This window comes from Callithrix jacchus, chromosome 5 (genome assembly GCF_049354715.1).
Source record: "Callithrix jacchus isolate 240 chromosome 5, calJac240_pri, whole genome shotgun sequence".
NCBI classification, from domain to species: domain Eukaryota; kingdom Metazoa; phylum Chordata; class Mammalia; order Primates; family Cebidae; genus Callithrix; species Callithrix jacchus.
This window is the reverse complement of record NC_133506.1, coordinates 9,166,567-9,194,370: the sequence shown is the minus strand read 5'-3', so window position 1 is coordinate 9,194,370 and position 27,804 is coordinate 9,166,567. Positions and strand designations below refer to the sequence as shown.

The window sequence follows — 27,804 nt, the reverse complement described above, 5'->3', positions numbered from 1 at the left end:
AACGCGGCAGCGGGGCTGGCGCTCCGGCTGTGCGGCGGCGGCCGGAGCGCTTTGGGAGGTGCACGGGACGAAGATGGCGGCGGAGCGACAGGAGGCGCTGAGGGAGTTCGTGGCGGTGACGGGCGCCGAGGAGGACCGAGCCCGCTTCTTCCTCGAGTCGGCAGGCTGGGATTTGCAGGTAGTGCTGCGAGGAGGGCTGCGTCTGGTGGGCAGGGGGCTGCTGGGAGCGGGCGCCTGGTGCCTTAAGCCCGCGGCGGCCGAAGCGCACAGTCATCCCAGCTCTACCGCGGCCCGACCCAGGCCTCATGGTCCCGGGACCGCTTGTCACGCGTCACCGGCTCGGCTTGGGGGTGAAGGAACGCAGGGCAGCCCCGGCCAGCTCTGCCGTGCCACAGTTTAACTCTTTGCCTCGCCCGCTTGCGGCGTCAGCGAGACTTCGGGCACTGCAGCAGCTAGCGAGGAGACTGGGCGCCCGGGGGCGTGGCTGCCGCGCCGAGTGCCTGCTGGAGGTCGGGCTGGTCCGAGTGAGCAGCTCTTGGGTGAAGCCCTAGTTCTAGACGGCCGCTCATGTCTGTTTCCGAAGCCCAGCTCGGGAATTGACCGACGCCCGCCTTCCTAATTGCTTGGAGGATACCTCTGGGGTGTTGGCGCAAGGTTGGAGCGTCTTCACCTTTCTTAACTTATCCGTAAAATGGGAGTCTCGTGGAAATTACTGTGTAGTTCATTGGCACGTACTAAGTATTCACTAAATACTTGGTAAGAAGACTTAAGCTTCGCGAGGCAGGGATTTTTGTACACCTATGAATTCCCAGTGCCTAGATCAATGCCTGGCACATAATAAGCATTCGGTAATTAACTGTAGAAAGAATTGCATAAATATTCTTGGCCAGCCTACGTCTTAGGTAGATGATGATGATGATGACTGATATTTATTGAGTACCTGCCACGAGCCAGGCGCTGTTCTAACTGCTTTGTATGTCTTTTGGCATTTAATCTTCGCATTTTGCAGCTGAGGTTACAGAAGTTGAGTAACTTGCTCAAGTCCTCACTAGCTACTGGGCAGAAGAGGTAGAATTGGAACTCAGTTCTCTCTGATTCCAAGCTGACAGAGCCCAAGCTCTAAACCACCATGTGCCAAGCACTTTACATAATATGATTCGTTTAATCCTAGCAACACTGTGAGGTAAAAGATAGGCCCATTTTACGGATGAGGCATTGGAAGCTCAGAAGGCAAGGAATTTGCTCCAGGTCACACAGCCAGTAAGTAGTGGGGTTGGGATTTGAATTGAGTCTGCTACATAAACTGCTTCCCAAACATAAGAATTAAGCAAAGCATCACACCTGTACAGACACAGTGGGAAGCTCCTGTGTCTGTGGGAAGTTTTTTTTTTTTTAAGTTTCTACCTGAAAGACCTAAAAGCACACAGTGTTGTGGTCAACAGGTCTTCTCCCCTCACATTCCCATTCCCCTCACAGTGTCGTGGGGAAACTGAGGCTCATGCATGTGACTTGCCTGGCAGGAACAGGACTTGAATGTAGGCTCCCTGAGAGTGCCAGTTCAGTGCATGTCCTGAGACAGCACACTGCCTCCCAGCAGATTGGTTTTATCCCCTGACAGCTCATTTCCTCCTATAAAGATGGTGACTCTGAGGGCAGGAGCCATGTCTGTTTCATCTCTGTGACCTCAGTGCTTTCTTAGGTGTTCGTGCAAAGCAAGTGATTAATAAATGCCTGTCCGTTGAGTTGGTGAGATGTCACAAATGACCAAAGGACTCCTGTATTCCTTCTGTATGTATAGACCTAAGATCCGAGTGTTCATAAATCTTGATTATCTCATCCAGTGTGCAGGTTGGTGAGACAGGTACCCCCATTTCACAAATTAGGAAACAACTTGAAAAAAAGGAAAAGTAGCAACCTGGACTAACTCCACAGTTCCTGACTCCTGGCTATAATAGAAGCACTTAAGAGTGAGGGCCTGAGCACATTGTCTGGGATCAAACCTGGCTCCACTCTTTACCAGCTGTGTAAACTTGGGCAATTTTTTTTAACTTCCCAGTGCTCTGTATCAACTTTAAAATGAAATGATAATGGTACTGATACCACAGAGTTCTGTGAGGATTAAACAAACTAATGTATGTAGAACGCTCAGTACAACCTGGCATATAAATGCTCACTAAATGTGTGCTACTTTTACTAGATCACATTTCTTCATAAAATGAGAATGAGGAGTGTCTTCCACCCCAGCCATTCTTACTGACTTCTTTTCATCTTAGTGTGTGGAATTTGTTTCAGGTGACTTAAAGACGCACAGTTGAGCTGTTAACCTTCTAATCTAATTTTCTTTGGGCCAACACTTACAAAGCTACCTTGTAAGTGTTGGACATGTCTGTATTCCTTTGTGCTCAAAGGAGATATATGTTAGGTGAAGACCTGTTTAAGAGTTCCAAGGTACTACCTCTCTGTTTCAGATCGCACTAGCAAGCTTTTATGAGGACGGAGGGGATGAAGACATTGTGACCATTTCGCAGGCAACCCCCAGTTCAGTGTCCAGAGGCACAGCCCCCAGGTAAGGGCCAATTTCAATTATTGCTACATGAGTGTTTCCAGCAGTGAAGAGGAGCTATTTTTCTGACCAGAGGGTTCAGGCCTGACTGTGTGGACCAGATCTGAAAGAGAAGGTTAGACTGAGTGATGGGCGGTGATTCCCAGTGAGCCTCAGTCATTTCCTATACAGAGATGCATGACTTTTACCTGAGTGTGGTTTATCATTCAATCCTGGGGGAAACCAAAAACCTACTTTTAAGACTTTTGAAGGTCTTTTACTTATGTAATTTGAGGAACAATCACTCCAACTCTAAAGTTTTTAAGTAAAAGCCAAAAAACTTCCTTTCATGGGTACTATAGATGTGAAAGATTTGACCAAATGACTTTAGGAAGGCATAAAGTCTACATATGTTTGATATTTTAGGCTACCCATTACCTTATTAAGAAGTCTTTTACAAAATGAACTTGTGTAACCCACCCTTTCCCAAGTTGATTAAGGAGACCTTGTCTTACTAGATAAAACAGTGTTAACCTTTGCAATCCCCTTTGCATCCCCTGTCACAGCCTCCCTGGCTCCCACAACAGATCACTCCTGTGCTCAGCAGAGTGAAACAATGCTGGTCTTCCAGGAGACAAGCAGGGGCGCTTCCTGTAAAGCTGTCTGAACCATACCCCCACCCCCTCCACTTTAGCCAGATTGCTTCTACTCTCTGGTATATGTTTTAGCTAGGAAATTCTATTTGGGTTTGAATTCAACCCCAGAATATAAATAATAGTGTTTTTTTGCCACGAAGTGGTAAATTATGTTTCTCTCTAAAGGCAACTGAGGTTTAAGATATATTTCCTCCCTTTGAAGAAGGAACACTAACCCCACATCTCATTGCTTTCTTAATTTCTTTCCCTAACTCCCATCCAGAGAAAAGGGATGGTAGGAAAGTGATCTTTTAACTGTTTGTACCTCCTAACCTGTGAGATGTTGGTGATGGCACATCCGGGTATTGCTGCTTAGGACATGTTGTTAGGGTAAGTGCCGTTCTTGCAGCTGCTAGTAGAGATGGCTGATTTTCTGAGGTATGAGTCTTTTGACAGCCACCTGAGGGTTTTGTTGGGATGTTGGCATGTCAGAATTACAGAGGGGGAGAAATTACAACTTAATTTCTAATGCCAGTTACATGTTTACTCCTCTCTCTTCTCCAGTAGTCCCAAAGTTCTATTAAGGCAGTGATTTATTAGCATGGGCCCAGGAGCCTGACCGCCTGTTCAAATCCCAGCTCTGCCACTTAAGTAAAAGCTTTGTGACCTTGGGCAGGTTACTTAACATACCAGTTCCTCATTTTCCTCACCTGTCAAATAGGAATGATAGTGCCTACCACATGGGAAATTGAATGAGTTAATGCTTACAAAGCACATAAAACACAATATGTGTAATTATTTTAATTTTAGTATCATCATTTTAGCATTCAATCTCAACTTACTTGTTTTGTTTACCCTGCTATTCCCCAACTAGTATGTACATTTAAGAATAGGCATAAAATAAAAGAATCAAGGACATAGAGATTAGCATTAGAACTGAAGTGAGTAAAAAGACTAGACACACATTCAGTCCAAGAGGCATTGTTTTATTGCTCTGGTTAAGGCTCAGACTTGGTAGTGGGCTTAGAAAAAGGAACTGAAGCCCAGAAAAAGGGAGGGAGGAAGGCACAGTCTGTCACATGGTTGTCTTTGTTGAGGAGGAAAGCGAATGCTAGGACTACATTCTCAGGAGAAGCCAAACCTGTGCTAGCACCTCAGAGGAGTTCTGTGTGGGGCCTGCCTCTGCTTCTACCTGGCTGTTGCAGGACACTTAGCCAGCTGCTGCCCTGTCTCCTTTCCCCACTTTCAACTTCTCACATACCCTTTTATGTTGTCACTGCGGCCTCAGCAACACCGCGCTCTAGAATAGGGCTGCTTAATGGGAAGCTTCTGAACCCTAGGAGGAATCTATCGAATGGGCGTGAGAAAGTCTCTAAATCGTTAATACCTGAAATTGTAGGCAAAAGTTTGTGTACACGTTGGAGGTATCTTTTTGTGGCAGGAGAGTCCATGGCTTTTATGAGATTCTTAAAGGGGCTGAGAGACATAAAAACGTTAACCGTTGCTATAGGGAGAAAGTTTAAACTCCTCAATAACAGCCGCCATTTATTGAGTATTTAGGAGTCAGGCACTGGGTTAAGTTTGTACATGAACATCTTTTTAGTCCTCACAGCAACCCTGCGAGGTTAGTACTATTAGTACTGAGGTTAGTACTATTCCTATTTTATAGATGAGGACACTGAAGTTGGGTATCTTCCAAGATCACAGAGCTAGTAAAACATGGGTTTAAAGTAGGGCTATTTCTGCATTCAGCATTTCAGCTCTCAGCCCCAACAATGTTATGCCTCTTACGGACATTTGAAGTCCTCTAGAGTTTACCCTGGACCCACTTTCCTAATCTGATTCCCTTTTTCTTATTTCTGAAATCCTTTGTTCCAACCAAACTGATTTCTTTGGTGTTCCAGCTTTTCCTTTCTTTTTTTGAGATGGATTTTCGCGCTTGTTACACAGGCTAGAGTGCAATGGCGCGTTCTCGGCTCACCACAGTCTCCGCCTCCTGGGTTCAGGCAATTCTCCTGCCTCAGCCTCCTGAGTAGCTGGGATTACAGGCACGTGCCACCATGCCCAGCTGATTTTCTGTATTTTTTTTTAGTAGAGACGGGGTTTCACCATGTTGACCAGGATAGTCTCAATCTCTTGACCTTGTGATCCACCCGCCTCGGCCTCCCAAAGTGCTGGGATTATAGGTGTGAGCCACCGTGCCCAGCCCAGTTTTTCCTTTCATAGATGCTCATCGTAGCCCAGTCATTGGAAGAAACTTTAAGCTAAATATGTCTGGAAAATTCCCTTTAGGAAGATGAATAAGCGGAACTAGTACTCTTCGGGTACTAGTACAGATCTCATCATTTGGATCCTTTTGAACCATGTCATATTGAGCATCAAGGAATGCCCAGGAGGCTGTTCTCAGGAGCCAGCTCATGCAGGGAGCTTATTTGCTACATTGATTGGTTTTTGTCCTCTCACTTCTAGTTGTTGGAACCTTAAAACTCTTCTGTCCCCTGATTGCTTCCTTGAAATCTTCAAGACTGAACTGGAGCTTTCTTCCTAGTAAACCACTCATTAAAGCCTCACTAAACCTGTATTACTCTCTATATTAGTCTGTTCTCACACGGCTATAAAGAACTACCTGAATAGGGTAGTTGATGAAGAAGAGAGATTTAATTGACTCCCAGTTCCACAGCTATACAGGAAGCATAGCTGGAAGGCCTTAGGAAACTTAGAATCATGGCAGATGGCGAAGGGGAAGCAAGCACATCTTCACACGGTGACAAGAGAGAGCATGCATGAAGAGGGAAGTGCCACACATTTTTTCACTGTCAGATCTCATGAGAACTCACTGTGACGAGAACAGCATGGGGGAAATCCACCATGATCCAGATCCCTTCTCCAACATTGAAAATTACAGTTTAACATGACGTTTGGGTGGGGACACAGAGCCAAAACCTTATCACTTCTTTTTCTCATATTATATGGAAGTTGCCTTTTCCCCTAAGAAATACAGAAATTTTTTTGTCTTTATAAAATTTGTATCTCATAATTATCAAAAAAGTAAGCTTGTTCCTTGAAGGCAGATCTAAACTAGGCGGAAAGTGGCAGTAGAAGACACTGTCAGAGGGAATTAACCCTTCTCACACTCAGTTTTAGTTGTGCCCATCCCATATAACACTGCTTCTTTTCTAAAAATAAATACTACTTCTTGACTAACCTGCAGCAGAAACAGACTGGGGCTTTCTTTCCTCCAGTGCAGTCACCCACGTATTCATTCATTCCTACTTCTTAACTATCCGTCTTTCCTTCAACTCCCTCTGATCTCTGTGCACTTGTGTATGCTGCTTTCCTGTAAGACTACACCAAGCCCTTTCCCCCAGCAGCCCCATCAGCATGACTGTCCACTAGTTCTTTGGCACTTGGTTCAAATATTCCATTTTTCTGGGAAGACTTTCTTATGTTCCCGTATTCCCTGCTGTCTGTACTACTTAACCCTCCCTTGCACTCATTTTTAGTTGTGCCCATCCCATACAACACTGCTTTTTTCCCCTAAATATTAATAAGTACTTTCTAGTTTTTATTAAAGCCAGGACAGCTTAAATTGGGATTCCATTTTACCTCATGGTAGGACTTTTATACTCAATCTGTGTGACCTTAAAAAACTAAATGCCACATTATTTTATGTGTAATCTTAGGGGATTAACCTTTCTCCACATACGTCTTCCTCTTGCCCACCAAAAATCTAACCTGAGTGTCTTCACCTTCTTAGCAGTGGTGATGAGGGTTACCTTCCTTAATCTTCCCTGAGATCATTTTGCTTTTTTATGTGTCTCCAGTGATAATAGAGTGACATCCTTCAGAGACCTCATTCATGACCAAGATGAGGATGAGGAGGAGGAGGAAGGCCAGAGGTGAGTCTTTTATAGGGGATCAGGGGGACAGTTCATAGGGAAGTCCAGGGTAATGTGTAAATCACCTAGAACAGGACCTGGTAAACACGATCAGTTATTTGTTAGCCATTGCTACTGTGGGCTGGTCTGCGTGGGTTATATCCTAGGAACAGTCTCTTCTGCTCCCTGTAGCTTAGAAGTGACCCCGTCCCCTGTTACTTAATGTATTTATTGAAGAATATTAGGGGGAGGGGAACAAGGAAAAGATCTAGCAGTCCACTCTTTGGTATTGACTCAAGATTTGGAATCAGTTTATAAAGAGATTTCTACGTTCGAATGCTCATTGCAGTGCTCTTCACTGTAGCAAAGTTATGGATCAGCATAAGTGTCTTACCAACAGATGCATGGATAAAGCAAATGTGATATATATACACAGTGTAATACTACTCAGTCTTTAAGAAGGAAATTGTCATTTCCTTCTTCTTTTCCTTAACAACATGGATAGAGAACATTTTAGTAACTAAAATAAACCAGGCACAGAAACACAAATACGGCATGTTCTCACATGTGGAATGTAGAACAATCGAGCTCATGGAGGCAGAGTTTGTATAGAGACAGAGGTGAGGGGATAATGGGGAGGTGATGGTCAAGGGTATAAAAATCTTAGGAGAGATATGGTTTGGAGCTTTTTAATTTTTTTAGATCTCTTGCACAGCATGATGAGTATATTTAATAAAAGAGCATTATACACTTCAAAATTACTAAAAGTTAATCTCAAATGTTCTTACCACAAAAATATTCAGTATTTGAGGTAATGAATATATTAACTAGCCTGATTTAATCCACTTCATATTCATAAAGCATAACACTTTGTATGCCATAAGTAAATACAATTATAAATTGTCAATTTACAATTTTAAAAAATAAGGAAAAGAAAAAGTTATTCATTATGTTATAATCCATATGAATCCAGATATCCATTTTTGGGGTATATTTCCTTCCACCTTTTTCTTTTTAATTAAAAAAAAAAATCACGTAAAAAAAACCAGAATATTATGCTTATAAGTGTATATTCCCCCAATAGACATGCACACATCTGTTTTTAACCTTTAGGAACATTATATAAAAATATCCATTGTGGAAACTACAGACTAGTATAATGAAAAAGTCTTAAACTTATCTACCCTTTGGTAACTACAGATAATATTTTGGCATATTTCCATCCATTCTTTGTTCTGTAAGTCAATATGATTTTGTTGGATTAATGCTACATCTCAAACACTTCTGCATGTCATTAAAATCCTTCATATGCCTTTTCATACGCTGTAATAGTAATCTGTTAGGTGGAATGCCTGATATTTAGGTTATTTCCAATGTTTTTCTACTGTAAATATCAGTGCTGTGAATGTCTTTGTGGATTAATTAACCACGTTTCAGGTTTTTTTTTTATAGTTTTTAAAAATGGAAATACCAGGTCAAGGGCATGCGTATTTTAGGGGTATTGATCACAGGCTCCTAGTTCTGAAGCCAGGGCTTTGAGATCCCTTAATAAAGACCTTATAGTCCATTTAGCAGAATTTCATCTACCGAGAATGAACAAGAATGAACTGGCTACAGCCTCATTTCATGGGTTTTGGTTCTTCACAAGATCTGCCTCGGTCTGTCAGATGTTCCTAAGGAAAATTGTATAATAACTATTATGGGAATGCAGTTATCTCATCATGGGCAGTCTTTAGGGAAGCAGGCTGAGAAATTTCATGTGTTCTGTTCTCTATTTTTATTCCTATTGTGACCTTCACACTGCCTCAAAACCTTTTAGATACTCCCAGATACAGGAATATATGTTAATTTTAGGGTTTTACACTACTGAGTGAAAGGCAATGTCATCAAGTATGTGCATGCCCAGCTCCTAAATGATTTCCTCATTCTCCTCCCACCCAGTCTCATCCTCCAGGTGGGTGATGACCTTCCTTTAATTCACATTCCCCTTTCTTCCTTGACCCTTTAGCATTTCCAACCTGAAAGGACACTGGTACTGTTGTCCTTGTCAGGGCCTGTGGCTTTGCTTCTCATTCCCTGGTGAATATCAGGAAGTAGAGGGCTAAGACTAATTTTTATAGGTTCTCGATTTTCCCCACTTGGGGACAAGCTGTTGATTTAGCTCTGAATAGGAGTAATGAGGCTATAGGCCAGGCTCAATGACAACATGTTTTCAGACCCATATAAAAAAGTACTAACTTTATCTCAAGCCATGCCTGGCCTATGGCAAAGCCCACTGTGGGTGTCTTGGGGTTTGTATTTGAGATTAGTGCTTCTCTGACCTCCAGTACCCTTTCCTCAGGGCCCCCAGTGTATGTCACATGAATGGCAAGGTGAGGTGAGGTTTGGGGGAGCTCTTGGTGCTGTGTCACACCACCTTACCTGTGTGCATTACTCTGTGCTTGTTCTTTTGCATACATCTGCTGATTTGAACCTCACGGCTCTGACTTAAGGAGCAGGTAGGTAGGGCATGTGGTCCTTCCCTCCCATTTCAAAGACAAGGAAAGTGAGTAACAGAGTAGTGCACTGGTTTACCCAGAACACAGTGGCAGAGCCCAGACTAGAGCCTTGCTGCTTGTACTAACTATGCCAGTGCCACTGTTAACCCAAGTCACTTGATAGCTACTTCTGACTATGACTGCAGTCACTGTCTCCTGGAGAGGAGCCTGGCCACTAGATTGATATTTCCTAGCTGAGACTCTCTCCTGAGCTGATAAGCTGTTGTGCATGCCTGGAATGCCTTTCCCCAATTTGTCCACCTGATAAATTCATCCTCATCCTCAAGACTCAGCCCTGAAGACACCCTTGTAGGAAGCCTTGGCTATCCTTCCCAGCTCAGTGTTCCCAGAAACCCCTCACTGACTTCTGTTGCTGCTCATACTGCATTGTACCTGCTTGCCTCCTTCCACGTGTTCCCAGCTAGCCAGTAAGCTCTTTAAAGAGAAGCATTGTACCCTTTGCCTCAGTGTGCCTGGCACACGCTCTATTCATGTTTTCCATGAGTGTTTCATGTTATAGGTGTATTTTGTACACAGGTTTTATGCTGGGGGCTCAGAGAGAAGTGGACAGCAGATTGTTGGCCCTCCCAGGAAGAAAAGTCCCAACGAGCTGGTGGATGATCTCTTTAAAGGTGCCAAAGAACATGGAGCTGTAGCTGTGGAGCGAGTGACCAAGAGCCCTGGAGAGACCAGTAAACCGAGAGTGAGTATAAGGGTCATTGTGCCCACAGGACTGAGATTCCAGATCTGGGAATGCCACTTTCTTCACCCCAGTAGTGACTGATTTTTTTTCTTTCTTTCATTTGCTTACGTGGTCTTCTGTGCAGAACACAAGTGTAGTTTCTCTCACCCTTTAACGTGAAACCAAGATTTGGGCAAGAGTTTTCAAACCTATAGCCTGTGGTCTAGATTGGGTTCTACATAATTGTTTTGTTTGGCCTATCCTATTTGACTTACTTGTTGCTTTATTTTGTTTTACTTGAATTAATAGTCATCTGTTATATATAAAATCTGGTTTTCTGTCTCCCTTGGGAAAATCAAAAAGTCTCTGATACTATCCTGTACCCAAATTCCTACATGGCCATGGTTAATGAGAGTTTCCTTTAGCCAGGCACTGCCACTTCCAGCTCTTACCCCAATTCTGGCCACCTAATTCATTTACTATACTACCTGGCCATGTAGGCACTGAGTCTGATACCAGAGAAAGTACATCTAGTAGCTAACAAGCTTGATCAGGAACCTTGTCCTCTTTCTTTCTCTTACCTAAGATAGATATATCATCGTATCTGAATAACCCCTGTACCACAGACCAACCCCTCAAATGTGTGTGAACTTGTCCCTTATAGCCATTTGCAGGAGGTGGCTACCGCCTTGGGGCAGCACCAGAGGAAGAGTCTGCCTATGTGGCAGGAGAAAGGAGGCAGCATTCCAGCCAAGATGTGAGTGTGCATCTACCTTCTCATGAGGGAAGCTTCTGCCATTTTTCTGAAGGGATTGGTTACATATTGTGCATGAACCAGCAGCCTCTGAAGGGGAAGCTAACAGAAACAGTGCCCTTGCTGTGGTTCACGAACAGAGAGGCTTACTGGAAAATCAAAGGCAGCTTTCATGGGTGCTGGGTGAGAGAGCTGGTGAGAACAGGTGGAGAAAGACGATAGGCAAATGAGTTTTTGGAGCAGCCGATGGATCTCAGGCAGAGGTACAGTGTATCGGGTTCTCTGGTGATATGAGTATAGCTGAAGAACTTGGTCTTCAGACCCCACTAGACAAGGCGTGAAACACCAATTTTTTTTTTTTTTTTAAAGTTTTGTCCACTACTTTTTAGCCCTGTGCAAAGGGGCCTCATCCCCACAAGTGTAATCAGACAGACAATTTTCAGTCTTTTTAATTCATTATTATATCACAAATATTTTCTTGTAGTTTTGTGATTATTAATTTCTATAATATGTTTTAAATCATTTTGGGTTTTGTTCCAAAATAAAGTCAAACAAGAAAATAAAAATTTTATCCTCCAAGGCAGCAGCTGCTAATGCATTGGTTTTTAGCCTTCTAGACCCTTTGCTGTGCATATGTGCAGGAGTTGTTAACAGAACTGGTAGATAACGTTTTTAATGACTGTAGAATAGTCCACGAACAAGATTTGCCATGGTAGTGTAGTCAAACACGTACTGCACACCAAGCACAAGCACAGTGTTGATTGAGTCACCTGCCCGGAGCCATCTAGCTAGTGAGTGGTACAGGCAAGATGCAACCCCAGGTCTCCTAAAACAGAACCCCTGCCCTTAGTCTGTGCTAGATCACCTTCCTATTCTAGGTTAATGCTTATTTAGTTGTTTGTTGAGTTGCTTGTGCACACATGTATATATGTGTGTTTTTGTGTGTTTTAATAGTAGCAACACTGTGAAATAGTAAAAATCCGCTAATTTGCGGTTTCAAATTGGTATGCTTGCCAGAACCCTGACAATGTATTAACTGCTTTCTTCTGTCATCACAGGTTCATGTAGTATTGAAACTCTGGAAGAGTGGATTCAGCCTAGATAATGGAGAACTCAGAAGCTACCAAGACCCATCCAATGCCCAGTTTCTAGAGTCTATCCGCAGAGGGTGAGTGAAAAAGCCCTCCTCCAGGTCCCAAATCAGTGAATGGATAGCAGTTAGGAAAGGAAGAGGCAGAATGTTTATTATTTGAGAAGTAAATTGTTTGGAGCAGATTCCACATAGTTGAGATACAGATTCCGAGATCTGTTCCAAATACCTGTGTGTCCATTTTTCCCCTTTGGGCCTGAGGGCAAACCCAAGTGGCCAAATAAGAAATAGGTGTCTTCCATGGCTGAACAGACAAGAGAAAAGGTGGAGGCAGGCAGGTAGCCTGCTCCCTGTGGAGTTCCAGCAATTTTCACCATTGGGACTCAGAGGTTTCTTCTCCCCTTTTCCCCATCACTGTCATTTCCATCTTCTCTCTGTGGACTCCAGCATGGCCTTTTCTCCCACAGGGAGGTGCCAGCAGAGCTGCGGAGGCTAGCTCATGGTGGACAGGTGAATTTGGATATGGAGGACCATCGGGATGAGGACTTTGTGAAGCCCAAAGGAGCCTTCAAAGCCTTCACTGGCGAGGGTCAGAAACTGGGCAGGTAAGGAGCAGCACAGGTAAGAGCCAGACTGTCAGTCACACCTGCCAAGCCCAGCACACCCTGTGTATCACTCACTTTGGTTATTAGCTATTAACTGTTTACAAATTACTTCAAGTTTTATTTGTATTGGAAATAGAATATGGAGAACATGGGCTCTAGAGTTAACAGACCTGAGTTTATGTCTCTGCTTCTTCACTTTCTAGCAGTGTGACCTTGAACTGTTTATCCTCAGTTTCCTCAACTATAAATTGGTACTAATAAGAGTCTACATCTCCTAGGATTATTGTTGCAAGCAATAAGTGAGCTGATGCATGTAGAACACTATTCCATAGGGAGCAGTCAGTGTAAGCAGAAAGTGTAACATAATTACTGCTATGGCTCAGTAATCTAGGGTGTTCAGGGAAAGTGTGATCTCCTCGATGGCATAAGGCTGACATGGGGATTCCAAGGGGAATAAGGAATTTCAGACTCTCTCGCCCAGCCAGGCCTTGCAGAGGGTTGCCCAGGATGCAAGGACGCTCAAGAACCTTGCTGCCCTTTTGCAGGCTGGTGTGCCATGATTATGGCAGCTCAGCAGCTCTTATTTCTACTTATTTGGCCCTTTCTGACACTCACTCTGCCACCTGTGACTTTTTCTGCCTTGTGTCCTTCTCACTCCTATACCCTCTACTAACAGACATTCTCTATCTTCCGTTCAAACCCTCTGATGATATCTCATTGGCTAATAGTCACTGTTATCCTTCATAGTTCTCCCACCAGACCCTTAGCCAGCCCATAGGTGGGCTGCCTTCTCTCAGGATGCACTTAGCTTTGGCCATGGCCATGGGATCACCTGATTAGTATTCTTCAGAGGGAACTGCGCACATGATAGGCATTCAGAGCATAGTGATCCTCCTTCTCAATATGATTCTTCTTTTACAAAGAGAAAGCTGATACTCTTGGACATTAGGGTTTGTCTTTGGGCACATGGCTGGTGTGTGGTAGAGCCAAGACCCCAGGCCTTCTATTGGTTTTCCTTCCTGCACTCCTGCACAATGAGACATCCTCTCTAACCTAGATCTGGCAGTTGTCAAAGTAGCTACTGCCCTTGCTCATCTATCTTCAGAGATCAAAGCTTGGTCTTCCAGCAACCATGCCCTCTGAACTTCTGGCTAACCCTCTCCTAGAACCCTTAACCTCCCTATTGGCCATTCATGCCTCATCAGGAGCACGGGTCAGAGTTCAGGGTATGAGATTTACCAAGCCCAAAATAGTTTAAGTCATCCCTGTTCTCATCATTTCATCTATTGTGTCAAGAGCTGTGGACTAGCCCAGAACAGCTGTTCTCACAACTGAGTGTCCCTGTCAGTTGTGATGAGCCTTGTAGGGCACCCAGTTTTCTTTGATTATTAAAGTAATGCATGTTTATCTTAATAGAAAGTGCAGGTAAAAACGATCCTAAACCTAACACCCTGAAATATTCAGTTACTATCTGGCAAGTATATCTTTGTACTCTTACTTACATGGGTTTGTAAATATGCTGTTTTATCACCTGCTTTTTGCTTTATCAGTGAAGTATGGCTATCATCCTATATCAGAAAGTGTATTTCTACACTTTTAATTATAATGCTTATGTAATTTTCTCTCCTATAATTGTGCTATAATTTAACCAGTCCCTACTGTAAAACATTTAGGCAGATGCCAGAATTACAACATTGTAGTTAATATTTCTGTAATTAAATCTTTGTATACTCTTTAATCTTGGACTAGAAATACGATTTTTGTCTCAAAATGGCTTCACATTTTTAAGATGTCAAATTGCCCTTCAAAAAGATTATATTTTTTACCCCCACCATCAGTTAGTTACAAGGGAGGGTCCAGAACTTCAGGACACCATACAGTTTGGGTTTGATTTTATAATACTAACAAGAAATGCTTCTACTATTGGAAAGTCTAACAACTATATTATGTGTGTGTAACTCTGCATCTCAGAAAATTGAAGTATCTCTGAAGTCTTTTAGCACGATAGGAATAAATATTAGTGTGGAGGATAAGCACAAGATAGAACTTGATATCAGCATGATGTTTATCAGCAAAGTAAGTGTTCACTTGCATTTTTTTTTTTCAGTTCTGGCTCTTTATGAAAACTTATTAAAAAAAGCAGCCACAGTTTTATATAGCTAAGTGAGATGGGACTTTAGCTTTTCAATCTAAATTGGGATAGCTGCTTTAGTTTTTCCCATAAATTTTACTACATTTTTCATTGTCTTGTGAACCAAAATGATCAGAAGCCAAAAGAACAACAAAATTTTCTCAGATTTGCTTCAAAAATCAGTCAGTACTGAGTTTTTTCTCTTAATTATCTGGGCAGATACTTCAAAGTAAATGAATATGTTGTCCCAGTTCAAAGATTTTGAGAAAATTCAGTTGTATTACATTTTTATTGTTGTTTTAGGTTTTACATTAGTTTGTTTGGGTTGGGAGCTGATCTGAAGGTTCGAATTGGAGACAGCAAGAATGCACTTGGGAGTAGGAGTCACTGCTGCTGGAAGTGAGCTTTAGCTGCTCCCATGCCTTCTTTAGTGGTTATTTTTGTGGAGAAGATGGCTGGTGTCAGGATTTGTAACTGTGGCAAGAAAGTACCTAGTGCCAGTTTATTCTCACTATAAAGCTAGAAGGTGTTGGGTGATTCGTGCTCTTGAATTGAGACTCATTTTGTAGCCTAGCTGTTGGCAGTTCTTAGGAAGAGCCAACAGGCCGGCTCCTTTGAACAGATGCATGTGGCTGCCCTGCAGGATGATTAGAGCACTATGGAACTCATGTTCTTTGAATGATTTGCTCTTATTATTTGAAGAGTCAGGAGGCCTGGTCTTGAGCTTTCTCTTCCTCTTCCACTCCCCATCCTTGAGAGCAGCACAGGCTGGGAATGCCTGTCAGGTGACCTTCCATTTACAGCCCATGGACAGCTGATAGCATTTCCAATTGATTTTGATCCAGAATTGAGGTAAATATAAGGGGCAGGACCTTGAAGAATGATAGTAATTGACTAGTTTTTATGTGGTTAGCTAAGCACTGTGCTAAGTGTTTCACGTTTTATCTTCTTTAATCCTGTTTTGATCCCCATTCTACAAATAAGGGAATGAGGTCCATATTGCTGGCCAGTGCAGAACTCTGTCCCTACAGTCTCTGCCTTTATCTACCAACCTGCGTAGTATCCTGGATATTCTTGCATAGCATAGTCACGTAGATATTTGTTTGTGCTTTTAGTATCTGCTGGGTACAGTGAGTATTTTTAGCTGTTTTCTCAACTATCTGGGAAGTTTAACTCTTTTATTGATAAGGAAACTGGTCTTAAAATCCAGGCCTATATCTATCTGACTGTAAGTTTCAGCAGGAGAGTGTGATAGTGTGAAGAGCACAGGATGGAGAGCCAGACAGCTCGAATTGTATGCTGCCTCCATGGTGAACCAACATGGGGATTTTGGGCAAGTTGCTTAATCCTGCTGTCGCTCAGTTTCCTTATCTGTAAAGTGGAGATGATGAATCACTACCTCATAGGCTGGGGGTTAAGCCTGTGGGTTAAGTAGGTTAATACATGTGAAATACTCAGCACAGGGCCTGACTCAGGAATGGTGCCTAAACAGTTACCATGTTTATCAGGCTACCCTGCCTCACCTAATTTTTAGGGAGTGTGTAAGAGAAACAGCCAGTCAGAAGCAACACAGCCAAGTCCAGGCATCAGGCTTTTCTCATCCTTCCAGTGATGAGTACCAGCCCTCTGCAACAGAACATGCTGGCAAGCAGACCCAAACAGCAGCTGCTTCCTTGTGCTGAGGATTTCCTAAATATCAGGTCCTGCATGCACATTATCTCATCTCATTCTCACAATGGAACAGCTCCTCGTTTTACACATGGAGACACAGAAGCCCTGGGAAGTTGTGACTTGCTTAAAGCCACACTGCTTGTTTAGTTCAGAGGCAGAGCTGAGGCCAAATGGTAGGTGGCACAGCTCAAAAGCTTGTGCCGTTTCTCCAGCATCGCACCAACTCTCCTTGATAATGGGGACAGTAGAGACTGCTTCCCCTAAAAGGTATGGAGGTGTGGTGGGGAGAGGATCTCCATTTTATCGAAAAGGAAATTGAGGTGCCAAGCTGCTCAGTAACTTGCTGAGGGTCATCAGCTCATAAGTGAGGAATGAGACTCTAGGAGAAGGGGAGAAGTTTGAGAAATCATTTTCATGTATTATTTTTCTAAAATAAATTATACTGAGTAAAGCTTGACAAAGTCCTAACTGGTGGGAATGTACAGAATATAGAGAGAAAGCAAGCTTATTTGTTGCATGAGCTTTTAAAAATTTTGAAACTGGCCCATAGCATGTGTGTCTATTTTCTTATCTATAAAATGGAGATAACACCCATCTACACCCATCTCCAAGGATGGTTGTGGTGATTTGGTGAGGTCATGGCTATGAAAGCACCTTTAGGCAGTACCTGCACAAAGTTGGTGTAAATGTCACTCCTATTTTTTCTACTCCCACCCCTTGCCTGTATAGATATCAGCTATTTTGGCTTAACAGGCCTAATTTTAGGCCTGACTGAAAATGTTATAGTTCCCTTTCTGGCATGCAGTGGTTTCAATGAGTAGATATACTTTGAATTATTATAAATAGGCGAGGGACAGGCTGCCTAAAGTCTAACTGGAGAGTTGACCTAATGTCTGTGAAACTAATGAACAAAACAAGAGAGTATAGATCAGGAATGTCCAGTCTTTTGGCTTCCCTGGGCCACACTTAAAATACACTAACACTAATGATAGCTGATGAGCTAACAACAGCACAAAAAAAGCGAGGAAAAAAAAAAAAAAAAAAACCTCGTGTTTAAAGAAAGTTTACGAATTTGTGTTGGGTTGCATTCAAAGCCGTCCTGAGCCGCATTCGGTGGTTGGATAAGCTTGGTGTAGAGCTTAGGCATTTACAGGTATATAAGATTTACCTTTTCACTGTTTCCAGGCAACTCTTGTGGCCTGTGGTGGTGTGATTTAAACTGTGTTTCCAGGCCAGTCTTTTTGAGTCCCTCATGCTGTGAGGCTGATGCACAGAAGCAGCTCCTCTAGTGCTAGTAATTTGGGTGACATTCTCCTCTGAGTTCTACTTTGTAATCCTCTAGGCCCATATTTTTCATGTTCACAGAAAAGAATAAGTTTACTTTTCAGTCATTCTTTGTTATTGCTTCAGGGAAATATTTAACTGTGCAGTCTCAAAACCTTTAATATGCCTATGGCTTCTGAAGCTGCTGGTGTATTGTGTGGCCTTTTCCATGCCACCTGGAGGTATCTCAAGGGACTGAGGTCCTATGGAACACACTCTGGAAAGCACTTTCAGTTGGATTTGCTCTGAGTACCATTTTTTGGACTGTGAAGGGGGAAGGGTAAGGTACAAGAACTGATCTCATTAGAGGCTTTGAGGGGAAGCAAACGCTCATCTAATGGCCGAAACCTTTGCACAGGTCTAGGTCAGGTCATCTGCTAAGAGAAAGACTGAGAGTGAAGTGGACTGGTAGTTTAGAGGAGAGAAGTCGGCTCCATACAGTTGTGGAGAATTGGGAGTCCTGTGTGCATTTTGTGTTTGTCAGCCATCCTGAGTACAGTAGGCAGTTTTCCCCTGTAATCCTCGCAAAAACTGAGCAAGGCCTATAGCCTTAACCCTTTAAAAATCTAATTACTACCTTTGTTGAAACTAAGGATGCTTGAGTAATTCAAACCCTGGTCCATGTGATTCTGAGATATGAAATCTAACACTGTGGCAGACACCATGTTCTGTTCATTGTGTGATGAATCCCAGCCGTTCCCAGCACTTCGCTGGCTTTTCAGTGCCCTTCAGAACTCTCTTCCCTGCCCTCAATAGTGGATGTATGAGTACAGATACGCATGTGAGTGAGGTGCACTAGATAATGCAGGCCTGAAAATTCCATCACAGAGGAAGAATCTGGATTGCTTCCCTTGCATCCTGCCACTCACCTGCCAGGCTGTGCCAGGGCTTCCTCAGCTGCAGATTCAGAACATTCCCCTCCACCGCTCCATTGAGGCTAAAACTGACCCTGGTCTATTGTGTCTTCCAGCCTCATGACCCTGTCTGTTCTACCCTAGGCTGTCCTTTCCTCCCTTCAAGCCCTTGTTCAGGTGAAGACACCAAAGAGGAAAAAAGGCTGAATAACTTCCCCACATTACTCAGGAGCGAGAGAGCTAGCAATAACGTATGACTCAGGGTTTGAGGTGAATTCTGCTGAACCTGTAAGTTCCATAAGGGCACGATTCTACCTGTTTGGGTCAACACATCAGCAGCACCAAACAATGCCAGGCACATAGCACATGTTCAGTAACAGTCCAAGAAGGGATTCCCTTCTTCCCAGGGGCCTTGTTTCTGTTTGTGTCCTGATGCCATCCTCTCTTCTCAGCACTGCCCCCCAGGTGTTGAGTACCAGTTCTCCAGCCCAACAGGCAGAAAATGAAGCCAAAGCCAGCTCTTCCATTTTAATCGACGAATCAGAGCCTACCACAAACATCCAAATTCGGCTTGCAGACGGCGGAAGGCTGGTGCAGAAATTTAACCACAGCCACAGGTACCTTATATTGTGTGGCCTAGCGTATTCTAGGAGTGTCCTCTGGGACTTACGCAAATGTGTGGGAAGTAGAGAGCCCTTCTTCCTCCTAAACACCAGCAGGCCCTCCGTGCTTTACCCAAAGGAGACACGAGGGTGGGAAGGACTGCAAGTCTGAAGCCTTAGTCTGGTCCCCACTCTTCCATTAGTGTGGCCAGTGACTGTTCAGTTCTCCCCTGTGTGTCTCATTTCTCATCTGCAAAATTAGGGTATTGGATTTCTCAGGGACATTTTTTAGCTACCAGACTGTTCAGAGGAAGTCTTATGCTAAAGTCCTATGACAAGATCAAATTAGGACTATAATTGGTGGAGGGGTGAGTGGTGCAGTGCCAGCATCCCACTCACCTGGCTTCCGCCACCTCCCTCCTTACAAGGGGCCTGTGAAAACCACAGGGCCAGGAAGATCTCCTCTAGATCTGGCTGTTGAGAATTCTGGGAATACCTGCTCTACATCTCAGACCATGTGGGATGGATTAGTACCTCCTTCATTTTAAAGATGGAGAAACTGAGGCACAGCAAAGTGAAGAGACTAGTGGGAGGGGTGCTAGAAGACTGTTGCCAGTAAATACATTTGGCATCTCCTTTCTGTATAACAGAAGTGTCTAAATTTTATTGCTCATGAGCCATCTAAGCCAGCACCCACATGTTGGGTCAGTGAATGCTTTGACAGTCATTGAGTATTGACTGGGCTCACCTGTGGTTAGAAGCAGGCTACAAGCCCCAGCTGTGAGCCAGGACCATCTGGAGGCCTGTTCAGACCTCCTTCGTCAGGACCCTTCACTCAAGTGCCTGGTGATTAAGGGAGTAACCCATCCCACTGATGTGAGTTATTTGCCTCAGTTTCATTTCACTTATTAAGCTCAGCACACTTCTGCCCACTCCCAGGGTGAACAGCCCATGCAGAGGGCTTTGCTGGGTGAAAAAGCTTGGTTTGCTAAAAGGTAAAAGTCACAGTCAGAATCCTGCAGATCCTTGCTCTTAGATGTGCCAAATTATAAGTTGCATAGATTTTAGGGGTTTGGGGCAAAAGGAAACTTTTGTTAAAGTGCTCTGGGGAAGGAGGCATTGTTTCCATGTGGTTTAATTCTCATATGATCTCCAGGTTCAGGAGACAGGCAGTGTCTGGAGAAATGATTCCTGGCCCTGAGAAGTTGACCATTAATTTCTGATAAACAGTTTGATTGCCTCTTGTGACATACAAAAGAGACATGTTCAGCCCTGTGGAACTGCTGAGCTACAGGAGGAGGCACTAATCAGATCATCCCAGAAATGTGGAATGAGGGTCAGGGTGGAGACAAGGAGCTGAAGAAGGCTGTCCTGAGGAAATGGCATTTGATCTGAGGCCTGAACTGTGATTAGGATTGCAGGAAGGGGATCAGGCAGGGGAGCCTCTGGAAAGAAGGGCCCAAATATGGAAAGAGTATGACCTGATGAACTAAAAGTGAGAAGAGAACGAGGGGAAAGAGGGTGGTATAAAATTAGTCAGGCCTTGGGAACACAGCAAGGTTGTTGGTGTTTATCCCAAGAAAAATGGAAACAACAGTGAAGGACTCTCAGCAGGAAAAGGACACAGTCGCGTGTGCCTCAACATAGCTTTCGCTGTTCTGTGGAGAAGGTCAGGGAATGGGATTTGTGAGATGTTTAGCTTTCCGCGGGGCAGGGTGTGGACGGCAGAGGAGGGCACTGCTCACTACTTCCCCAACTCCTGCAGGATCAGCGACATCCGACTCTTCATCGTGGATGCCCGGCCGGCCATGGCTGCCACCAGCTTTATCCTCATGACTACTTTCCCGAACAAAGAGCTGGCTGACGAGAGCCAGACCCTGAAGGAAGCCAACCTGCTCAATGCTGTCATCGTGCAGCGGTTAACATAACCACCCAGCCAGCTGCCTGGCCTCCCTCCTGTGTTTCCCACGGCCAGTGGCCATGGTCCATGGGGATTGCCCCTCCTGCCCCCTTGTGCACACCCAGCAGTCGAGTGCGACATCTCCATAGCTCTGGGTTCTTAGACCTTGGTTGGACATTTGTTTTCTCCTTAGTTGCATTTTCCTGGGTTTTTGTGACGATCAATGGACTTTAATGAAAAAAAAAAATAAAAACTACCAAAAAAATTGAAGGAATATCACCAGCATGTTGTACAGAAACTCTCCCACTGAAGCAGGCTTTAATTGCTTTAAAATTATTTTTATCTTGGGGCCTGTGGGACGAAACTTCCTTCCATCCTGTGCATAAAAACTTGTGGCACACTGTTTATTCACTAGTGTGTCCCACCCACCAGCCCCAAAGATGACTGGAGGAAGGAGTAGAAACGTTTAGAAAGAGGCTTTGCCGCCACTTGTTCCTACAGGAACATATCACTTGCCCAGATAAAACTGAGCAGCAGCCAGAGTACCCTAAAGTGGGAGGTCAGAGCTGCATGCACATGGTGTCTTCAGAAACCGAAAATATATTTTTCCCTATGCTCTTTTTACCCAACCCCTGGGAAATCCAATCTTGCCAGGCCGTGGCCAGTTGAGATTCTGTTTCACTTGCCTGCCTGGCCCTTTCCTCCGTCACCATCCAGACTGCTCGCCTTCTGGGAATTCTCATGGGCTCCATTATGGCTTTATTTATTCCACGTGCAGAAGTCTAAGTGTACCTAGGAGGGAGGTGGGGTATTCTTTTTAGTAGGATGCAGCTCATGCCAACCCAACCCAAGTGAGTTCAGAATCAGGGTATCTTGCCCTAAAAGGTAAACAGTCAGAATGCCACCAAGCTGTTCACTAGTGATGTGTGGCAAGTCAAGTCAACTGTTGAAGAAGGGGTGAGTTTCCTGTGCTACAAGCACCTGTCACTGTTGGTACTTAGAGGATGCTTCTGCTGGTACATCTTGGAAGTGAGTGTAACATCACTAGTTGGCTTTGCTTAGCAGGTTCTGCTTCACAGTTGTTCTTTGACCTGCTGACTTGTGACTTGCAGAAACTTAGGCAGTAGTCCTGACCTGGTAAAGACCCTCCCCCACCCCTATAAGTTTGCTTTCTATGCAGGTTTGGGAGAGGAGGGCCGTTGGGCTCTTAGATGGAACCCTTTCCCCATTAAACAAACCAGAGACTTAGAATCCATGCTGACTCAGGATCTCCTGGTTTGGAATCGTAATGTGCCTCGATCCTCTTTCCAAGCAGGCCTCACCAGTCTCTCTTTCCTGCTTCACCCCTGCAATGAGCCAAGAACCAACACTACATCCACCTAGAACTGCAGAAGGGCTTGTGGTTTCAACCAAGACCCATCCTGAGAAAGGGACTTGGCTTGGTGCTTTTGATCCCAAAGTTCCCACACTGGCAGTGGCCTGCTGGGACAATGGCATCTGTCATGGTGTTTCCTCCAGCAGGTGGAGATTACGGTGGAACCTACATATGGGTCTGGAAAAACTGTACACTGTTGTCACCTTGACCATTAAAAACCAGAATGAGGACAATGGAGTTTTGTACTTTCTAATGGGTTGCTTTGACAGAAACTACAGCAGCTAGAAGTACTTCACTGCTTCACAAAGGCCCATTTTACAGTGCAAAACCTTGGGCCCAGGTCACACTAGTTCTAAGTGGTAAACTACTGTCTGTTCCCATCCAGAGCCCGTGCTCAGCCACTATGAAGTACAGTATATACTCCATCCCTAACTGCCAGGCCCATATACGTATACCTGACCTCCCCCCACCTCCTCACAGTGACTGCTTAATTAGTACATGCCAGAAGAGATTGTAAAAACACCCACTTAAAACCCGAATCATCTACAGTAGTTTGCAAAGGGCCCCCAGCACCTCTGGGCAGTAAGTGAGGCAGGTGATCTAAGTCTTAACCTATTGCTGATGCAGCCACCACAGTTGAGAGACAGTCCCTCTGGCCTTGGACCAGGGATTACACTGGTCTGGTTCCAGGCTGGGGAAGGATGTTCCCAGCCCTAGTTTTTTGGTTTGGGCAGTCCAGATAGAAAGGTCCATCCACCCAGATAGGCTTTCATGGGTTTAAAAGGAAAAGGTTACTCTGCCACTGGTTCTGGTGCTTCTGAATTCAAGGCAGTTCTCTGGGACATTTTGGTCTCCCCAAAAATGATGGTAAGAGAACCTCTTGGCATTAAATGGGTCAGGTCAATTCATTGGACATGCCTTGATGGAAAGATACCCAAAGTTTTTCAAAATGAAAAGGCAAGGTAATTGTCATGATGCCCTTTCTAAAAGTGCAGTTTTAATTAGTCTGCTGTGGGATGTGGGTTGGTTGGTTGATCTTGTTAACAGTCATGCCCAGCAACCCTGTAGGTAGAGTCTTGCACAGATCTGGCTGCTTCCTCAGCAGAAGGCCAGGGAAGAAGCAGGCATGTGGGGCAAGAGCTGGGCATGGCTTTAATGGCAATGCCAAAATGCCTTCCAGTGGGGCAGTGGCCCTTTTCATGCCCATCCATAGGACGAAACATGCCGTTCCCTACCAGGAGCTTAAAGGTGACTAGAGTTCATTCAGGGGGAGGCAGCTGGTGCAGAAATAAGGGTTCCCTGCTGCTCCCTGTCTCCTAACTCCTCGAGTTTCAGAGAGAACTGCCAACTCCGGACTCCCAGGCCCAAATAAAAGGAGGTCTTCCTTTAAATGGGTTTGACTCCTGTGTTTTAGGGTCTGTGGCTGGGGATCCCAGTCCCCCTCTTCCAGGCCATACTTTTTCTCCCAGGCCAGGACAGGGAAAACAGTAGAAAACACACATTCTTGACTTGTAGCATCTGACCCAGGTCCCAGTCTGAGCCAGCTCCTGCACTGTGTGACTGCACCTCTCTCTGTTTCAGTGGCCTCATCTCATGCTATGTCCAGTCCATCAGCAAGCGTCTAGGTGCCCCTTGTCACCCCTCCCTATGATCACCTGGGCCAGCCTTCATAGTCACTCACCTATGACGAGAATCTCATTAGTCCCTCAGCTTCTGCCCTTGCCCACCCAAGCAGGGGGCTTCTTTTGCAACATTAACCACAGCCTGTCACTCCTATCCTTTAACATCCTTGGGTGCTTTCCATTACCCCTGGGAACTTCTAAGACCCGCCCATAGGCTCTGGCCCCTTCCCACCACCCTCCATTCCTTTGACCTCCTTCATTTTTCTTGTCTCTGCTCCATCTGATATATACTCTATTTACGTGCTTGTTTCCTTGGTCTCTCACTAGATCATAGACTCCATGAGGGCAGATATGCCTTTTCCTCACTCTTGTATCCGGAGCAAGTGGCATGGTGCTTGACACATAGTAGATCTTCCACAAGTAAGTGCTTGGATGAACCTGTGGAGTGGAGGCCAGACCTTATATAAAAAGATGGAAGGCAAGAAGGCTTAAAGCACCTACATGTGGTGCATGCTTGGCAACTGCAGTCCCTCCTCCCAAAGCAGGCTCTCAGCTACAAGGGGGCATCCTAAGGGCACTTGGAGCCACAGGTGCTGAGAAGGTGTGTCAGGTGGGAAGTAGGTGTAACAGGAATGTCCCTCAGTCTGTTCCTTCCCTGTCTCAGCTGGACTAGGAGGTTTATTAAGGGCCAATTACCCTCCACGTTGAGCACCTGAGTACCTCGATGCCAGAACTCGGACTTGCTACTGCTAATCATAATAGCAGCTGCCATTATTTGAGCACTCACTTTGTGCCAGGCCAATAGTGAGCCCACTATGGAAGAAGTTACTGAGCCTTAGACCAGCGATGGCACTTGTCCGAAGTCACAGGCAGAGAAAGAGGCATTTGAATCCCAACTGCCTGAATGCAAAGCCACGGCCCTTGACCATGAGGCTCTACTGCTGTGAAAAAGGCAGGCCCAAGGGCAGTGGCAGGAGGGATGATTGGGTTGGGCAGGGAGGAACAGAGAAAACAGAAGAAAGTATCCTTGAGCTGGGTTATGAAGGGTGACTAGAGATTGATTCTTTGATTAAAAGGCAAAAAGGTTTTCCTTAAGAGACAAACTCAAAGGGCATGTGGAGGCTTGGGGCAAGCTTTGAACTTAGGTTCCATCTTTTTACCAGGTATGACCTTAGACGAGTCACCTAAGCTCTGAGCCTTGGCTTCCTCATTCAGAAAACAGGGATAATGGTTCCTACGTCTTATACTGTGGGGATTGATGATGTCTGAGAAGCACTTGACACATAGTAGGAACTTTATGAATGGCAATGATGGGTGCTGCTATGGAGCTCTTACCATGTGCCAGGCACTATGTTAAATGCCTAAGCATGATCTCATAAATACTCAACACTTCTGTGAGGCAGATGTTTTTATTATTCACATCTTGACAGAATGAAATTGAGTGCCTTACGCAGAGTAGACAACCTGTTCATTAAACATATATTGGTTAAGTGATTGAAGAATCAGGAGAAAGCTGTCAAGGACACACTACTCATAAATGACAGCTGAGATTTGAACCAAGGGCCATCTGACTCCATCCTCCTGGCCTCTGTACCATTAGCTGATTTTAAATCAGCTTCTGGGTGAACCACCTGCAGCAGGAAACGCTCAGGCTTAGAAGTCAGCCTGCTGGGTATCAGCTGTGTACTAGCTGTGGGGCCTCCGTAGGTTCCTCAGTTTGATCGGTAAGTTCCTTAGTTTGATCCCAATTTGGCTGGGTTCCTGGGGCAATAGGGGGCCTAGCCACTCCACCTCCCAGGGCAAATTGCTGCCCACACACAGGGTTACAAAGAGATGGTCAAAAACTAGCTGTGTGACTCCTTGCTTCTCTCCTACACCAAAGATGTTAAAGGTTCAACTTGGAGCTCTGAGAAGGGTTTTATTTAAAGGAACTTGCTCCAAGGCTTTGAGTCCACAGGGGATGGGGGGCTTTCCTCCTCCCTCAGCCTAGGGAATGGGGTCTCAACTCGAGCTTGGGGATGATGAAGGTGCCAGGCACCTGCCTCACACCTCAGTGATCTTGAAAGCAAAAGGCTGATAGAATGAAGAGAACTTGGTGCCAAGGGAGCTTGTACCCCAAGAGCCTGAGGGGCCAACGGGTGCTGTATTTCCCATCAGCCAGATGTGAATCCATGAGGCACCCAAACTGGACTCTCCTGGGTCTTGCTCTGGAAGGACAGGGAAACCTCAGTGCAAGATAGACCTTGGATTCCAGGAGGAGGTGCAAGTAGCCAGCCAGAGAGAGTCTATTGGCTTACTCAAGGGAAGTGAACCACGATCTGAAGAACCAACAAATGCACCCTAGAGGGAAGCCGAGAGCATCTGCACTGGCCACAGGAAACCAGTAGGCGCTTCCTGCACCTCCATCTCCCTTGTGACCCTGCCCCTGAGAGAGGGGAGAAGCCGTACCTCTAAATGAAGTTCAAGATCTTGACTATGACCCAGGAATGTCCTTTTTAAAAAAATTACTTTTAAACAGGTAATATATTTACATGGTGCCAAAAAATGTCTTAGATAGCTCCCTTCTTACCCATGCCATTTGCCCAGTTCCCCTCCTTCCCCACCGTGAGTTTCTTAGGTGTCCTTCCAGAGTTCCTAAATACAATCCAGTACTCCCTGTCTATTCTAAGGCATCTGCTGTTTCTCTTATTTTAACAACTCTGAAATCAGAATGCATCATACAATCAGGCATTCCTGGTGTCCCTGAATACCTTAACATATTTATTTTGCCTATATGTTTCCTTTTTATTTGTGCCCAAAGTTGATATGATACAAATTCATATCTAAGTCTGAACGAGTTCTCAAATATAAAATTGTAAGCATTATGCCAGTTTAATCAGCAGTGGTCTATCTTCTTTAGCAGCATACAAATTAATGGTGCCTTTGTCACTTCTGGCATCTTAGAGCCAATAGAACTGCAGCGATTCTTATTCACAAGTATGTCAGCCAGCCCACCACTGTCAACATCTTGTTCCATTTCACAGTAGATTTTGGAGATTATTTGTTGTGAAGGACATGTGGGTGTCTCCAGGGTTTTGCTGTTACAAACAGTACTGCAGTGGGACAGCATGTCCATGCAAATGTATAAAGAGTAAATTCCTAGATGCACAAGTGCAATTTACTCTTGCACCCGCAGTGGACGTGAGAACCTGTTTTCCCACAGATTTACCAGCAGAGTGCGCTGTAAGCATTTGCCTATCAGGTAAGTGAGCACTAGATTCCCAGTGCGGTTTTCTTTGCATTAATACCATTTGTTGTTGTTGTTGTTGTTGTTGTTGTTTGTGACAGAGTCTTGCTCTGTTGCCCAGGCTGGAGGGCAGTGATGTGATCTCAGCTCACTGCAACCTCTGCCTCCTGGGTTCAAGAGATGCTCCTGGCTCAGCCTCTCAAGTAGCTGGGATTACAAACACGTGCCACCACTCCCAGCTAATTTTGTATTTTTAATAGAGAGGGGGTTTCACCATGTTGGCCAGGCTGGTCTCAAACTCCTGACCTCAGGTGTTTGACCTTGGCCTCCCAAAGTGCTGGGACTACAGGCACGAGCAACTGCACCCAACCTGTGAA

General features: G+C 44.7%; 1 protein-coding gene across 2 annotated transcripts; it reads left to right on the top strand.

The window, feature by feature from the left end:
• The first annotated feature begins 53 nt into the window (after window positions 1-53).
• Window positions 54-22,809, top strand: NSFL1C (NSFL1 cofactor). Of its 2 annotated transcripts, XM_035298231.3 has the most exons (10): window positions 54-178; window positions 2,469-2,566; window positions 7,002-7,076; window positions 9,521-9,553; window positions 10,130-10,295; window positions 10,939-11,031; window positions 12,087-12,196; window positions 12,586-12,723; window positions 19,155-19,319; window positions 21,070-22,809. In XM_035298231.3, the coding sequence occupies exons 1-10, from the start codon at window positions 74-76 to the stop codon at window positions 21,230-21,232; spliced, it is 1,146 nt and encodes a 381-aa protein (XP_035154122.1). In that variant the 5' UTR covers window positions 54-73; the 3' UTR covers window positions 21,233-22,809. The 2 variants fall into 2 exon arrangements, with proteins under 2 accessions (XP_035154122.1, XP_002747486.1); XM_002747440.6 differs by lacking the exon at window positions 9,521-9,553.
• Window positions 22,810-27,804: the final 4,995 nt, after the last annotated feature.

Bases quoted from the DNA above. Each gene is read 5' to 3' on its own strand.
- NSFL1C (XM_035298231.3), top strand. From the start codon at position 74: ATGGCGGCGGAGCGACAGGAGGCGCTGAGGGAGTTCGTGGCGGTGACG. The intron at 179-2,468 runs GTAGTGCTGCGA...TCTCTGTTTCAG, and splicing joins CGGCAGGCTGGGATTTGCAG to ATCGCACTAGCAAGCTTTTA. The intron at 2,567-7,001 runs GTAAGGGCCAAT...ATGTGTCTCCAG, and splicing joins TCCAGAGGCACAGCCCCCAG to TGATAATAGAGTGACATCCT.